Source organism: Lissotriton helveticus, chromosome 3_1, assembly GCF_964261635.1.
Source record: "Lissotriton helveticus chromosome 3_1, aLisHel1.1, whole genome shotgun sequence".
Classification (NCBI taxonomy): Eukaryota; Metazoa; Chordata; class Amphibia; order Caudata; family Salamandridae; genus Lissotriton; species Lissotriton helveticus.
This window is the reverse complement of record NC_136061.1, coordinates 1,139,463,796-1,139,479,993: the sequence shown is the minus strand read 5'-3', so window position 1 is coordinate 1,139,479,993 and position 16,198 is coordinate 1,139,463,796. Positions and strand designations below refer to the sequence as shown.

At 39.9% G+C, this 16,198-nt stretch overlaps 1 protein-coding gene across 1 annotated transcript in view; it reads right to left on the bottom strand.

The window, feature by feature from the left end:
- NEB (nebulin) overlaps positions 1–16,198 on the bottom strand; it is a 385,643-nt gene that overhangs the window by 48,965 nt on the left and 320,480 nt on the right. Inside the window, exons 124-128 of the mRNA XM_078681747.1 lie at positions 14,815–14,919; positions 10,680–10,790; positions 10,142–10,249; positions 7,967–8,080; positions 4,171–4,275 (exon numbers count right to left, since the gene is read on the bottom strand). Coding sequence (XP_078537873.1) covers positions 4,171–4,275; positions 7,967–8,080; positions 10,142–10,249; positions 10,680–10,790; positions 14,815–14,919 — 543 coding nt within the window. The remainder of the gene's footprint in view (positions 1–4,170; positions 4,276–7,966; positions 8,081–10,141; positions 10,250–10,679; positions 10,791–14,814; positions 14,920–16,198) is intronic.

Sequence of the window (16,198 nt, the reverse complement as noted above, 5' to 3'; positions counted from 1 at the left end):
TAAAATCATCCAAAATCAGGAGTTGAGACCAGTCTACTAGTAAGGGGAGACAATATCATAAACCTTTTGAGAAAATGCTGTCATGTGATTGGGAGGGCTGTATCGGGGCAGACAGGTGATGGCTCGCTATCTTAATTCAAAATTGTAAAGTTAGAATGTTAGGTGCTTGAATATGTACACATTGGAGCACTGAAAATCTTAGATTACTGTGAAATATGACCACCCCTCCACTCCCTCTCTTGACTACAAACCTGTTTTTATTTAAAATCTGGTCATTACTTGGGACAGATACTAAAATATCAAGGGATGAAGCTTTGTTAAGCCATGTCTCATACAATAATAGTATATACGTTTCCTCTTAGGTGAGGAGATCACAATCTCTATTTGGTGCTTCAATAACGAGTTTGTGTTCAGTTATTTTACTTGAATCTCTTCAGAATTTGTAGTAGGAGGAATGGTCAACGAGCTGCTACTCAGCTAGGTAATGCATGAGTTCCTGATGCCTGAGTATATATATATGTTATAGACTGTACAAATATGCAGGAGGTAGTGCAGGTGTAATGGACTTTCAGTGTATGCTTTGTTTAAAAACAGAAAAACAACTATGGAAGAGTTTAAACACACACATAATAAAAAGTGTCAAAGTAGCAGTAAGGATTATCTCTATATTCCCTCACACTCAGTGCTGTTCGTCCATGGCATGATGGGATTTAAATAGGCCAGGCCGGAAAAAGTCCCTGCAACTAGAAAAACGGCTGCTGTTTCTCCTTCCAGGCGTGGAAGGCGGTAGTTCAGCAGTAACAGACTATCAATGTATGCGTTTTTTTTAAAACAGAAAAATAACTATGGCAAAGTTGAAAAGATGCACATTAAGAAGCTTTAAAATAGCATCAAGAATATAAGAACGTGAAACATAGGTGACCAGGGCTCCAAACACAAACAAAAAATATATATACACGTAGGCCATCATTATGAGTATTCCATTCATTCGGATGGCTTGGTGACATCAGTTACTACACCTATCAAAATTTTAATTTATAATATCAAAATTATAAAAGATAAGCTCTTTTTGTTATTTCATTGATCACTTGGGAAGAGGAACGGGCTTGTCTCCTGACTTCTCACTCTCATATTGTTATTTAGATAGACAATTCAATTTATCTACAAACACAGCATACATACTACATTCCTGAAATAAACTTTCCAACTTGTTTCCAACACAAATACTATCCATATTTGTTTTATAAATGAACTGCTTGAAGCTGTTAACACTGGCTTGCCCAGTTAGTGTAACACAATCTTAAACACTCACATCAGGACAGTTTTTAATGTTCACATCCCATTTATTCACAACAGTGGGGCCTCTAGAAGTCCAAAACAATAATACAAAGTACAATGCATATTCACCCTTCAGATAGAAAGTGAAGCATTGACAACCTCCATTAAGGGGAAAAGGCACAAGCTGAACTTTCAGACAATCCCTTTAGAGATGGATGTGTGAATGTTTGAGACAGTGGGCCTGGCAGAGTTTGGCAGATGTGAATCATCCACAGAAAATCAGTGGCTGTCCTGTCCACCCTATTCAGAGGGCATAATGATCTATGCATCTAAGTATGCTGATTGTGCACATCCAGGTGCCAAAGGTTGCAGTATTTAGCAATTGTCCTAATTCCACCACATTCCAAATAGCACAGTTCTGATTGGAGCACAATGTAGGTATAATGTTTTCTCCCAAAATTGTGGGCACAGAAACTCACGTTTTCCCTTCACAAATTCTAACTGATACCACCTACCAAAATGTGTGCAGGAAAAAAGGTACGAAACTTGCACTTTTCTCCTTCAGAAGCCTATTTGTAACAAAATAGGGTTTACCAGCCCTCTTGCAAAAGGGCCTACGTGCCTAGGTGGAAGGATGTGAATGGATGTGATTCAAATTGACATACTACACAAGTCTGCAGCAAGACAAAAATGAAGTCACTTGAATAATATCAAGCAAGCATCAAACATTAAGAAGGGAAAATGTCGAAGATGGAGTAGAACACATAAATAGCCTTCTTCTGCCGGCTTTTCCTGAAATGTAGGTTGCTATACTCTGTTGAATGGTAGGCTAAAGTAAAACCTAAAAACCAACCTACCAGCCTATTAACTAAACTTGTGGGCATATTATCAAGACACAGCGATAATTATCGCTGAGCGTGCTTAGCGCGCTTTAAATTATCGCCCGCTATCGCTGGAATATATCGCTAAGCGAGCGCTGTATTATCAACGCTTAGCGCTATGGCGATAAATATTCCAGCGATAGCGAGCTTTTCCATGGAACATCCCTTGAAAAAGCGATGTTCCATGGAAAACGGCGATAACATGATAAGGCCTTGTGGCCTTAGCCCCACAAACCACCTCCCATGTTAGGTATGCCTTAGTCAGAAATTTAACAGACGTTAAATTCCTGCGTTAAGGCATAGTTAGCATGATTTCAAATATCGCTTCCCCTCAATGATAATATCGCGAAGCTGGGTTACCGATATTTTCCCAAGGAGTTTTGTCAGGCATGCCTCCTTTGCATCTCATTAACGATGCGTTGCGAGGCATGCTGACAACGGGCGCTAAGGCAAGGAAAAATGCGCTAGCGTGTGCTTGTTAATAAAGCGATAATATTATCGCCGCTTTTCGCCTGAAAAGGGACGCTAAAGCAGCGATGATGTTATCGCCAGCCCTTGATAATATTCCCCTAAGTGATTTGAGGTAGCATCTAATGATTAGAATGCACTAAAGGACAAAGAATGACTGACTCTCTTCACCATGCACGTTTGGGAAGGTTTAGGATGTACCATTCCCTGTGCCATGAGTCACAGTCAGAGAACAGAAGTGTGAAGCTCCATAAACTACTGGACTACGGACCTGCAGGAAGTAACATATCTAGTATTATAGATGCATGTGTGATTCGTAGAAATTATGATTGCTCATACGTCCTGCAAAATACTTCCAAATGTTTCCATATTCTAACGTCAAGGATGCAAAGACTAGGATGAACAAAGCATTCTAGCATCAAGCCAAATGTGCAGAATGCTGGTTATTTAACCAGATCAAAAGAAGTTTAATTCTGCCCCTGCTTACCTTGCACGAGGGAGGGATTGGGAAGTGTCATATCTCTTAGTTTCATATAACTGTGCATTGAAAGAATTTAGGGGCATATTATCAAGGTCCGGTGTTAAAATGATCGCCATTTTATCGGCAGGAAACTGCCGATAAAACAGCGATAATGGGCTTGATAATACGCCCTTGTTAATTCCCATAGAAGCCCATGTTAACATCAGAACATGGGCTTCTATGGGAATTAACAAGGGCATATTATCAAGCCCATTATCGCTGTTTTATCGGCAGTTTCCTGCCGATAAAATGGCGATCATTTTAACACTGGTCCTGGATAATATGCCCCTTAGTTTTAGTTGTAGTTTCTTGTAAACATGCATGTTTTAATGTGTCATTTGTGTGCTAGGAGTTTAAAGAGTGTATGGAAATCCATAATAAATTGAATTTTTCCCCTTAGGCTTCTTTTTTCAGTCATTGTTCATCGATATTACTAACAAGCTGCTGAAATCACAAACCCAGTTTAACTAAAAAGTTGGATTGGCCGAATCACTTTAACACTTTATGTTTCAGACCTGGGGCAGGAGCAGAATCATAACCTTTGTGATATTTTTTTGGGTGGGACTTAAAATGGCCAAAAAGGGGGCCACACTCCCCAACTCCACTCATAGGGCTGAATAGGCACCCCAAGTTAAATAATCACAAGGTGGCTAGCAGAATGCAAGGGATAAGTTAACCTGAGAGGTATGGGTTTGATCCTTGCTGAAACGTTTCAAGGGCTTTGTCACATCAGTGTCATTTTCTACAGTGAATCCACTTTAAAACTGATTTCTCAGGAACTGAGAAGCATGTTTCTAAGCAGGTTCAACAATTGTGTAGGTGTTTCATCCTGTTTGGATCTTTGCAGTGCTTTGTATTCTAGATGCTTTGAGAATTGTAAATCCAAGATCAGAGGTGCTCTAACAACAAGAATGTGCCAAGCAAAAAAAACATGTGTGAATGCCCCAATTACGGTGTTCTGTGGTGCACAGATAATGGAATACCAATAGATAGCTCTGAATCTGTATACGTATAAATATATACCTGACTAGAGAGATTCCTGACTTGCTGAGCATGAATGATCTCTGGAGTGTCAACTACACTGGTGAAGTTAGCCTTATCAATTTCTGCTGAATGCTTGTACTTAACCTAAAGGAAAGAATGAAAAAAAATAAGTTAATGAACCACGAGTACTACTGGTTTTGTTTAATTGATTGTTCTAGGAAATCATTCGTAATGATGAGCTCATGAATGTGACATTGTAGTCACACTTGTATAAGGTAGAAGGTACAACATAGCCATTCAATACAAGTGTATGCATACACAAGTCTATATACAACTGCATTGAGTCAATTTAAATTAAAATAAGAAGCAATACATTTATTTTAGCACATCGGTATAAAAGTTTATCATGGAACAGATGCGTAATCCCTTTTAGAAAAAACATCCAACACCCTTGTAGTTTATTCAGTCTCTCAATGGCATTAAAAAGAGTAGCTTGAAGCAAATGGAATAATGTGCCACTCATCATCCTTCTACTCTTTCCAGAGGATACAGTTGAGCCTTGGCTTGTTATACATACTCTCCACCTAGCAGGGGAAAAGCAGGAAATGCAGAGGGTATTATTGTGGGTCACTTGTCCCCTCAGAAACTGCCCAGTCTCCTCTTTGGCTCACCAGCCAGAAAATCATCCAAGTGCCCTAGTGTGGCTCTGTGACATTCACTCTGTTCTTCTAGACTTTACTAGTAGATAAAGGGGAAAGGGTTATAGCACACCAGCTAATAATGCTGCCAATTATTGGAGAGGCAGCAGACAGAGCCCTAGCTTACAGGAACACAAAGATGATGATTCAGATGGTCAAGGTTCACAAAGGACAGAGGTGATCAGGGAAACTACACCCACTTACCACATCCTTCAAGAAGTCAAAAGCAACTAATACTACCCACACAAGACTGTGATATGACTGGTACATTGGAGATCTTCTTGCCAGGGAGGTTTGCTTTATACCACCCTAAATGCATGCTGTGTTGGTGGAGGCTTAGCAAAGGTATTTAATACTATGAAAAGTGCCACTGTGCTAAGCTCTCCTAAATGCCTAACAACCCACTCACCTTGGGAACCAACCATTCACAATCTACGGTTAGTGACTTAAAGCAACAAAACTGTAGTTAACTTATTCTAATAGTAGCTCACCTATTGAGCAACTTAAATATCCAAAGTCAATACACTGGCTGGTTTTACTTAATCTCACTTCCAGTCCCGGGTGCATACCCAAATCTCAGAGCACAAACTATGTTTCATCTCTCGCTAACTCTGGGGTTCACATCATGTGAGTCCTAACTCCTTCCATCTCCTGATAATTAGAACCAGAGTTTAAGCTCTTCACTTCCTCCTCAGGGTATACTCCATCTGATACATTGTTCAGAGATGTCTACTCATAGCAACATCCATGCACTTGACCACTTTTGGATGATTTGAATGAGGACTCTACCACTGTTCCAAATTTCTTCTGACATTAATGTGAGAGAAATGCTCACTATGTCGTGCTGTTTTCTGGTTTAATAATGTTTGGATGAGTGGAATAAAAGATGTTGCAATACAAACCCTGTGTTTATGAAGAAATCGATTAAAGACTTTTTAGTTTGAAATGACAGTCAATATTATACAGTGATGGATTCTTGTTCGACTCTTGATATGCCTAATCTATAGGTTTCGTTGAATTTACTTTATTGATCTACCTTACACATATATGGTAGACCAAAGAAATTTGGTTTTGATGCAATAGCTGTTTCTGTAAATCGGTCAAACTAATGAAGGCTTTTCAAAGATTCCTAAACTACACTCACTTTAATGCCATGAAGTCCTGGTTCTCAGGTACGGGCAATGAAAAAACCAACCGCCATGTGTGAACCCTACTAATACTGCTAGTTGGCCATGCTGTATCATCAGGGCTACAATCGTAAGATCTTTCATCAGCCATTTTGTGTCTCTCATTGAGAGAGGTTTTATGAATTAAATTGCTTATCACTGGGGCAAACCAATGAAGGAGACCACCAACCACCATAAAAGGTCTAGTTGTTCATCAGTCATATAGTGTTTCACTCTGCAAAGTGATACAGACTTCAGTAACTATTCAATAATCAGGTTCACTGATTCATGATACTGTGCTCATGTTCCCATGTTCATTATTACCATATTTTTCTGATACGATTTTATATGTGAAGTAATTTACTTTATTTCACCATTGAAATCGAATTTGTTGCTTACTGTAAATGGTTGAATGTTTCTGCCATTATTTTTATGTGCTATGCATTGTTGAAAGAACCAACAGAATGCCACTAAAGATAGGTGGTCCACTACCAACAGACTGCCCACGTCAAAGTTGACTGCATTCAACTAGACTGCCCAGATAGAGCTGGGATATCAAATCATTGTGTTCCAGAAAACCCAAAGTATTATTTCACCCTTATTGGTTTCTGATCTTCAGACACTTTTTAAGACAATCACTACAGAGAAGGTAGCAAGAAAGGGTTCTCATGTTTAATTACGGTATGGGGTAGCTTTTCCACCAACATAATGGCCAACCCGCCAGATTTAAATGCGGATGGACATTTGGCTTAGGCAGGACAGAGACTACTCCATCTCTGCCGTGGTTACACACAGAACTGTAGGAGGTTGACTTGTATGTCCATCCGCTTAATTTATATGCGAGGACATACATTTCAGTTTTCATATACTTTCAATGCCAGAAAAACCTTAGGGGAAAGGGGCTGTAAAAACTACAGAAGCCCCTCTCACCATGGGAGATACCTCCCATGGCAAGGGAGGTATTGTTTATTTATTTTCAAAAACAAAATCCTGATTTGAGGTTTAGCATTTGGAAATAGAAAAAAGTTGTAGCTTTGCCATATGGCTTATCATGTTTGGCGGAGCCGTACAGCAAAGTTAAAATACATTGACAGAAACTGCATTGACAGTGGTTTCTGTCAACGGTTGCCATGTCTGACAGACATTTCAAGACATTTCAAAATTTGGCAGTCGGGACCTTCGCCAGGACGACAGAGTAATTTAGGGGCATATTAGCAAGAACCTCGTTAAAATTATCGTCGTTTTAGCGGCAGGAAACTGCTGCTAAAACTAATATGCGTTATAGAATTCCAATAGAAGCCCAGGTTAGATGTGCAGGACATCTAACCTGGGCTTCTATTGGAATTCTATAACGCATATTAGCAAGCCCATTATCGCAGTTTTAGCGGCAGTTTCCTGTCGCTAAAACAGCGATAATTTTAACGAGGTTCTTGCTAATATGCCCCTTAGTTTGTCACTCGGGCAGAGAATGGCCCAAACGGCATGTTTTACATCAGGACCTTATTCTGGACATATAGTGATTCTAGGGTATTCTTGATTCAAAATGTCCATTATTTCAGGTATAAACAAGTGACTTTTTGCAAAACACCCAGGCATTCTTTGTTCTGATAGATAGGAATAAGCACATATTGTTGTTGATTCTTTACTGCAGCTGCTTACATTAAGGGGACTCTGCTTCTCAAATCAAACTTGGCAATTCATTCTTGGTGGAGACTGTGGGTAATTTATTACTAGTATTTGATATTTGTGTAGCCCACAGGCAGCCATTAGTATGATATTGGGAACTTAAAACTGTAGTCCAACAATTGAAAGACACACCGATCAATTACATCACTGACTTAAGAACTATGTATAATGGAACCTAGAACTCACAGAAGTTGACCTAGTATCACAAATTCCCCTATCTTCTAGAACTGACATACACATCTGCTTCAATAGGTCACCAGACTCACATAGCTTACAATAACTAACCTGACTGGCGATATCAGTGGCGTGCTTGGCTCTGAACCCGTCTGGAGTCTCTGTGGCAAGTGTTGATATGCCTTTTCCTTTGATTTCCAATTCCAATGTTTTCTTGTACTCTTTCTGTTGAATAAATAAACACCAGTGTTAAAAACAGTCGGTAAAGCATCAATTTTACAACAGATAAAGTGATTTTCCCTTGATGGTATTAGGGATGGTATTAGGGATGGTATTAGGGATGTTTGGCGAGGCATATTGGAAGCTCATTTCATTTATTTTTAAAGATTTGTGGGACAAATATATAAATAACTAAGGCCTGGATGAGAGTGGCAAATGTGTAACTGTGTATTTGATAGCGCAGCACATAGCCCTATTCTCATAATATGTAAAGAACTCTGGTGGCGAGCAAAGAAGACGGGTCTTGGTCATGAGCATAGTTACTCTTTGAATGGAAATGTGCTTTTTATGGGTTGCTATAGGTAATTATTTTCATAGAATAAAAACAATGAAAGAGACCTGTTCCACTCATTTAAGTTTTATTCACTCAAAAACAAGAACATTTATGTCATATCTATTTAGAGGCAACCATTGGCATAAAACTGATTGTTAAAATAGCCACCTTGAAAAAGATAAAATCTTATAGGCCCTCTTCGGGTAACCACCCTCCAACTCATTTCAGTAGCCCTTGAAGGGGATGCATGAAGGCCATGAAACAGGCAGGGATATGTCTTGATACATTAAACTGCAACTGTCCCATAACTTATGCACCACAGATGTGTCATGTTCCAGAAAGCTACAGAGCACACACCACAAACATGGCTATGGTGTTGCATATATACTAAAGGGAAGGCCCCACCTTGCCGAGAAAGGTAAATGGAGAGACAATAGCATTGCACATGACAACCAGGTTACGGATCTCCAGATGAGAGACATAATTGCCCATGAGAAAAGTAGCCTTGAGTGTGAAGCATTTTGGTACATTGCTACTTATCTGCGATTGACTCTGGATTAGTATTTCAAATAATCATTTAATGGTAGGATGGAGCCACAAGTAGTGATGAGAGAGAGAAAGTTTATGGGACAAGCTACATTGAGGCATTAACTGCCAACAGATATTACCAATCCAAAACTGGGACTAATTTAAGAAGGAGAGCTTCGAAGATGTGTCTTAAACACCCCATACGATTTTTTGGTGGCACTACATCTAATGAAAAGGCAAACATACAGTAGCAGATTTTTTATTACCATTAGCCATCCCCAACTGCAAATGATAGACACTCCTTGAACTGGGATGCCAAGTAAAAGCTTAGAGTGTTCCGGCTTTGAATGTGTGCCTAAAACATTGAGAGCAGACAATGAGTGTATCTTTGGGGCCATGTGTTTTTTTTTGTTTTGGAGATACGTCTTGATTGACCATCAGCGATCAGGTTGCATATGGCAGAATTATCAGAAGCAGAGTTTCTTCTCTTCTAGCCATGATTATAGGCATATATTATCCTGTGTTTCCACATCTGTACCTTGAATACAGCTCTAGCTGCCAGAGTATCACTATTATCAAGGTATGTTAGGAGCCACCATCAAAGCGCCCCTAAATTCCTGGCGTGTTTGAGAGGTGTCTAGTGACAATGGTATTATATTTTGACTTTACAAAATACCATCATAGCAGGAGATCAAAGTTCAACCTGTGAAATGATAGTGTTGAAAAAATAACAATTGCATTTTAAAGCTGTAATGTGCACAAAAAATTAAAAACATGTTATCTGTCATCATAGCTCACCCTCGCGTACCTACATTTAGTGAAGTAGAATAAAGAATTATGTTAGGCAGAAGAGAAATGCATTAGCAGATGGTCAGAAAGAGATTATCTGCTCAATTAGATTGAGAATATATCTGATGCAAAGTTTGCTGGCCAGCAATGTCCACCTCTTTTTGACTGACTGCAGAAGCATGTGGCTGTAGCATAGTTAACATTAGAAAGCATATGATACACTCCTTTCCACTATGTTCAAGTAAAGCATCAAATTTACTGTTAGGTTATGTAGGAATGATCACATTAACAATTTCCAGAAGCCATGCATGGTGTTACTGCTGGTAACCAGGTATCAACGTAATAGGCCCTGTGTATTAATGGGGTAGAAACATTCTACGCGAGGTCATTTAGCCCAAGCTGGCCGAACAGCCTACCTCATTCAGGATGTGTGTGGCGTTCTTTGCTCTTAGCATATCTGGAGTCTCCTCCAACCCTGAAAGACCTTTACCTCGGGATTCATTCAGATCCTTCCTGTACTCTTTCTACAGACAAAGAAAACAAGGAAACTGCAGAAATAGCCCAGACAAAGATATTTCTGCCACTTTTTTGCACAGAACAAAAAAGGTGCAACAGGTTTTCGAATATCAAAAAGTATGAGGTGCCTTTTGATTAGAAGACATGGAGACATTGACTCAAAGAGAAGGTAAACATATGACTGAACATAAAAAGCAAATAGAAGATATGAAGAGCACATAGCATACGCACAGTTGACTCCGAAACGTTTAAGGACATGATATTGAGTTAGAAGAATTAACACACAAAACAGAAATTGGATATACGGACAGATATGATTGTGCTTGACGCAACAGGTTAAACAACGAAGTACACCTCTGAAGGGTAGACTGCATGTTGGTAACATGATTAGTGAGATTATTCTGGCTTATGAGCGAATAAATGTAGAACAGTTGCTACCTCACTTGCTATTCTGGTTGCATGTCTGACATGTTTCAAGGCTGGTGTAACCTCCAGACCTGAAAGGTTTTTGCCTTTCATGGTCTCTTCAAAGTCCTTCTTATATTCTTTCTAGTAGGAGTAGGAAGAAAACAAGTAAGCAAAGGCATTGCATTGAAACTGAAGCAATGTAAGCTACATAGTTGATAAATAAGTATAACGGGTCATTTGCGCTATACATAAATTCATTAGAGCCTCTTCTGAGACTTAAAATGTGGCTGTAAGGCCCGAGGAGAGCTGAAGTCCAAATATAGCCTGTGATGTCAGGAGCAAGCAAAGATGTGGGCACGTTGGATGACCTGGCATGACTTCAATATCAAAATATTTCATGTCTGAATGCTTAGGGGGCTCATTTACTAGGCACTAAGGAGACTGTACTATCATAAAATGAAACTGTCACATTAAGATGAGGGATACCCAAATACTATATGACACTGCATACACACAGAAACCAGAATATTAGTTCCAGTAATGTGTGCACAACTGTTGTCATAGTCCTTTTTTCATAGCTATCCTTTTCCTGCCAAGCAGAGTCACCACAACCGCAAATGTCATCAACTTGTGACGTGGGGGAGACCATCTCTTAGGTACAAGCAATGTCATGGCTTTGTGTTGGGTTTGACACTGATTTGGGATCGGTCATTTCTACTTCAAGACGGGAGGTGTCTTTGATACTAAAGTCATCACCAGATGCTCCCTCCCTCGTACACCATGTAACAACGTGTGTTCTAAATGTATGCAGTGAGTCAACAACTACTACATGTAATCTACTGAAGATACTACAGTTGTTGGGTATAGATTGGTAAGTACCCGGCTTCCTCTAAAAATGCCATTAATGTTATTCCATGATGGCTCTCCAATTGCAACACCTAACCAAGTTTACATTTAGAGTATGGGCCAGGAATTGTTTGCTGCTTCGCCACAAAAGTAATTTGGGATGACATAAACCTGTACACACTCTGTACCACTAGGGTTTGTGAGGTGGAAAACAGTTAATCTTGTTTGATGCAATAGGAGTTTGTTCCAACACACCCTACAAGTCATTCAGTTCTAAGAATGCTTGTTGTTAAAAAGCAACACTTCTCTCATACTACAGGAGTCTACACTTCGCATAACTCTCTTCTTCCTATGCCACATACGTTTGTGCTATTTCTTACCTCTGTGTGTGCACTATGAATTTTAACCATGACACCCTCTACCCTCTCTTTGTGCCTTAAAGGCCACTTTCATCAAGGGCTTGCATCGCTCTGCACCACGCAACATGGTGCAAAAGCGGGCCGATTTATCAAGCCATGCAAGGCCCCCTTGCAAGGCTCTGAGTGGCTTGACAAATCCAGAGTAACGCATTGCAGCGCAGATCACTGTGTTCTGCTACTCTGCCCCAAGAAGGCTTCCCATTGGTGGTGAGTGGGTGTTCCCACGCAACACCCATGATGCATTCCCAGATTTACCATTACTCGCACACCTGAGAAGGTTCCAAAATGCTATGCCTTCCCAGGTGAGGCATAACAAGGAGAAATATCTTGCAGCACACACAGAAAGAGGAAAATGCCTTGGAGATTGTTTTTGTGCAGGAAGGTGTCCCTTCCTGCACTAAAACAACCATGCTCACAACGCAGGAACCCTTGCACCATGGTGCAAGAGTGCCTGCACTAGTGGTAGGCTGCACCTTGTGCACCAGCACTAGGAAAAAGCAGGAACACATTAAAGTTCCCATTTGGCAGGTTCTCCTCCTAATTACACCCAGAGTCTTCAATCATCAGTTTCACCTAAAAAGCTTCAATGTGTCTTTCTATTCGTTTGTTGTGGGATATGATGCGAAAACGACTTTAAACATGCAATGGAATACCAAAACAGCATGACTTCTTCTTACACAAGCATTTTCAACTTGTGTAAGTTTTTCTGTGACAAAACAATTTTTCAAAACTTCAAGTTGTCAGGAAGCAACTACTTGAAGGAAAGGGAAAAACAGATCAATGAAACTTATTGTGACATCAGAACAGAAACAATCATCATAACAGTACCAAAAAGTGGACACCAGTAAATAAAAAAGAAAAACCTCTCTACTGCATCGCCCACCCTTACACCATCTGGGATCAGTGTCTACGGTGTCCAAGGTCCAGAAAGGGTAAAACAAACAATTACCCTTATCTATTTAGTGAACACAGGCACCAACGTGAAAGCATGTCCAACTTGTAATTTTCAGCCACTCATCCCGAGAAAGTCAAGTAGGGACAGAGATGTGAAGAGATTTTTTTTTTTGAGGATGGTGCTATCCTTTAACATTTACATTGATAACACTTATTTTCAGTGCACTTACATGTGCGTAGATTGGGTCTTCCCAGGACTGAGAGTGATAACTAGAGCTGTTCTTTTGCAAATTAAAGATAAACTACTACACAGATAATAAAACATCACAACACTGTGGGAGTGATTCAGAATTTGGCAGCTGGAGTACCGGCCTGCCAAATTCAGAAATGTTTATTAGCTTGATGGACATTTCTACCATTCACGGGAAATGCTTTTAAGGCTGTTTTTGCACATGTATTGGAACTTTACCATCCTGCTCTGTCGAACATGAAGAAGCCGTGCGGCTACTTTTCGTAGTTTCAAAAACAAAACCCCAAATTGTTTTTTTTGTTTATGAAAATAAAAAAGCAATGCTTTGCACCCTAGGTGAGATGGGCAGTAAAAACATATATCTGCACATCTAAATTGGGCGGGCTGACATATAGTCAATTTTCCAACTGCTCTTACTCCATCAGAGAATTTTGCCCATGTCAGAACGTCTTTGACGTTGCCAAACTATGGGGCATATTATCGAGGAATGCCTTTAAAATTATGCCTCTTTAACGGCAGGAAAATGCCGCTAAAATGGCGATAATGGGCTTGTTAATATGCCACAGAGAATTGCAATAGAAGCCCATGTTCACACCAGAACATGGGCTTCTATTGGAATTCTCACGAGCATATTATCAAGCTCATCGCTTTAGCAGCAGTTTCCTGCAGCTAAAGCTGCGATATTTTTAACGCCGTTCCCTAATAATATGCCCCCATGTTCCATCCGCATAAAAACTCGGCGGTAAGCATACTCCATTTCATTGTGACAGAGTAAGCTTACGCCAATATATAAATCAGTTCCAAATTGACTTGCATAGTGCTCAAACATGCTTAACTTTGAGGCAGTCCACTCCCAATGGCATTCTATTGATTTCTGCTTTTAGACAAAATTCATTAATTACAGTGCATTTTAATGAAGTACATACCTTTCTTTGCACAGTTATCAACAACTTAGAGAACCTTTACATCATCTCTGTACAATAGAGAGGTTTCTATTTAATGTAAAATATTGTAAAGGAGACAGGGCTTAGTCATGATTACAAAATGGGCACTTCTGAACTATATCGCTCTATGCCTATCTCGTTCTGCTTCAATATTTCTCTCTAGCTAGTTTTCTATTTCTCAATTTTCCTTTCTTGCTCTTCTTCTTCTTCAATCAGTTCATAAGGATGCATCCTGAAGACTCTTTTCCTGCTTTTCTTTACTTTTCTCTATTGTTCTATGTTGCTGCATATATATGTCTCCCTTCTTTCCCCATTTGCACCATTGCTCCATTTTTCAATTACTCATACTTCTTAATATCCAGCAGTCTGCTGTCTCTTCCACTCTCTTCATTCTCCTTTCCCTACAATTCATCTTTGTCACGATGGTCTCTTTTGGGTGAACTATGGAGATGATCCTGGGGAAACATTGATGAGCAACACCACCTAGAGTGTCGTTCTTGGATAAAGGTTCAAGGAGGGCAAGTGACAAATGTCATCTGTAGTAGTTCCTAGTTTACAGAGCAGCATCCTTTACCCTTACTACACATGTATACATGAACAGTCATCATAATTCTTCTACTGCTACATTATAGATGGTATGGATCTTACAACACTCTATAAATCCAGGGAGGGAGACACTCTACGAATCCAGAGAGGGAGACACCCTGAAATAGTAAAGATCAATAGATACACTTAAGTTACACCTTTCCTTTTCTCCCTCTTCTTCAGGTGGGACCACTTAAAGAGCTCATGAGTCTGAAGACATACTTTACCTCGCTCTGCATGTGCTGTGACTCCTTGGCTGTAACATACGTGGGGGTTTCAAAGTCCAGCATAGCTTTCCCTTTCTCCTTCTCATACTTCTCCTTGTATTTCACCTAGTTATGGGAAAGAGGGTGTTATTACAGGACAACAATTCTCGCTGCAAGTGTGCAGTGGATAAAGGAAGTGAGAATGTATTTATGTACCTATAATTAACAATTGAAGAGCTATCACTTGTAAAATTGACACCATGGATTCTGTAGGCATGTCCAATGCTATCACTATGGGCCATATGTATCAAGGCAAAATGGGTGCGCAAACGCCAAAATTCGCAGAATTCCGGCGTTTGCGAACCCATTTTCGCTAAATGGTATGTATGAAACATTTTGGTGCAAAATAAGGAATCGCTAAATTTGCCATTCCTTATTTTGCGATTGCATTTAAGGAATTGCAAATTTTGCGATTCCTTAAATGCAATGTATCAAGGAAAAAAACATTCCAAAATGCCATTAAGGATTCGCAAATTACCATCAACTTCTAGTTGGTGGTAAGTTGCAAATTCTTTTAAAAAATCATTTTTTTAAAAATCAAAAGGTGCCATGTGACGCTCATACATGCCCTTAGGGTATGTATGTGTGCCATATGCGCACACATGTCATTTTCAGGGGTGCAGCAGGGTGTTCTTGAGACACGCCTGCACCCTTGAAATGATTCTCATTTTGCGATTAGCAAATTGCTAATCGCAAATTGAGAATAATTTCACATTCATTCCTATGGGCCTCCTGGCCCATAGCAATGAATGGGAAATTAGTCCTTAATTGCGATTAGCAATTTGCTAATCGCAATTAAGGAATTTTAAGGAATCGCTAAAAACCAGCGATTTTCTTCATACATACCATTTTGCAATTTCTAAATAGCGATTCCTTAAAAATCGCTATTTAGGAATCGCAAAACAGAATGTTGATACATATGGCCCTATGTTCCTACTCTGCTGCATGGCAGCAGCCTTGGCCTCCTGTGTTCTTAAAGTGTGTTAAGTGCTCCTCTGATTCCTCTGTGTCTTTTAAGGCATGTATTGCCTTATTTTTCCCCTGATATTCATGGGCCCTTTTCCTCTTCGGGGACTCCTGAGTGTGACTTATGTTAACATTTGTCTCATCTGTTGAGCCCAGTTATCCTCTTGTGACTGAACCTAGAGCCACGCCATCTTCTCATGACTGGTTTGTGTGAGCCCTGATAGCGTCTGTGTACTGTCTGCTTTGTATAAGCCTTTTGTCGCATGTCTGCTCTGATCTTCTAGGCCTGATCCCTGTTACCCTTGTGAGTCCACTTTAGTTAGGCGGTTATACTTCAGTATGAGACCTAGGATCCTCCTGATGTCTAATGGGCAAGTCA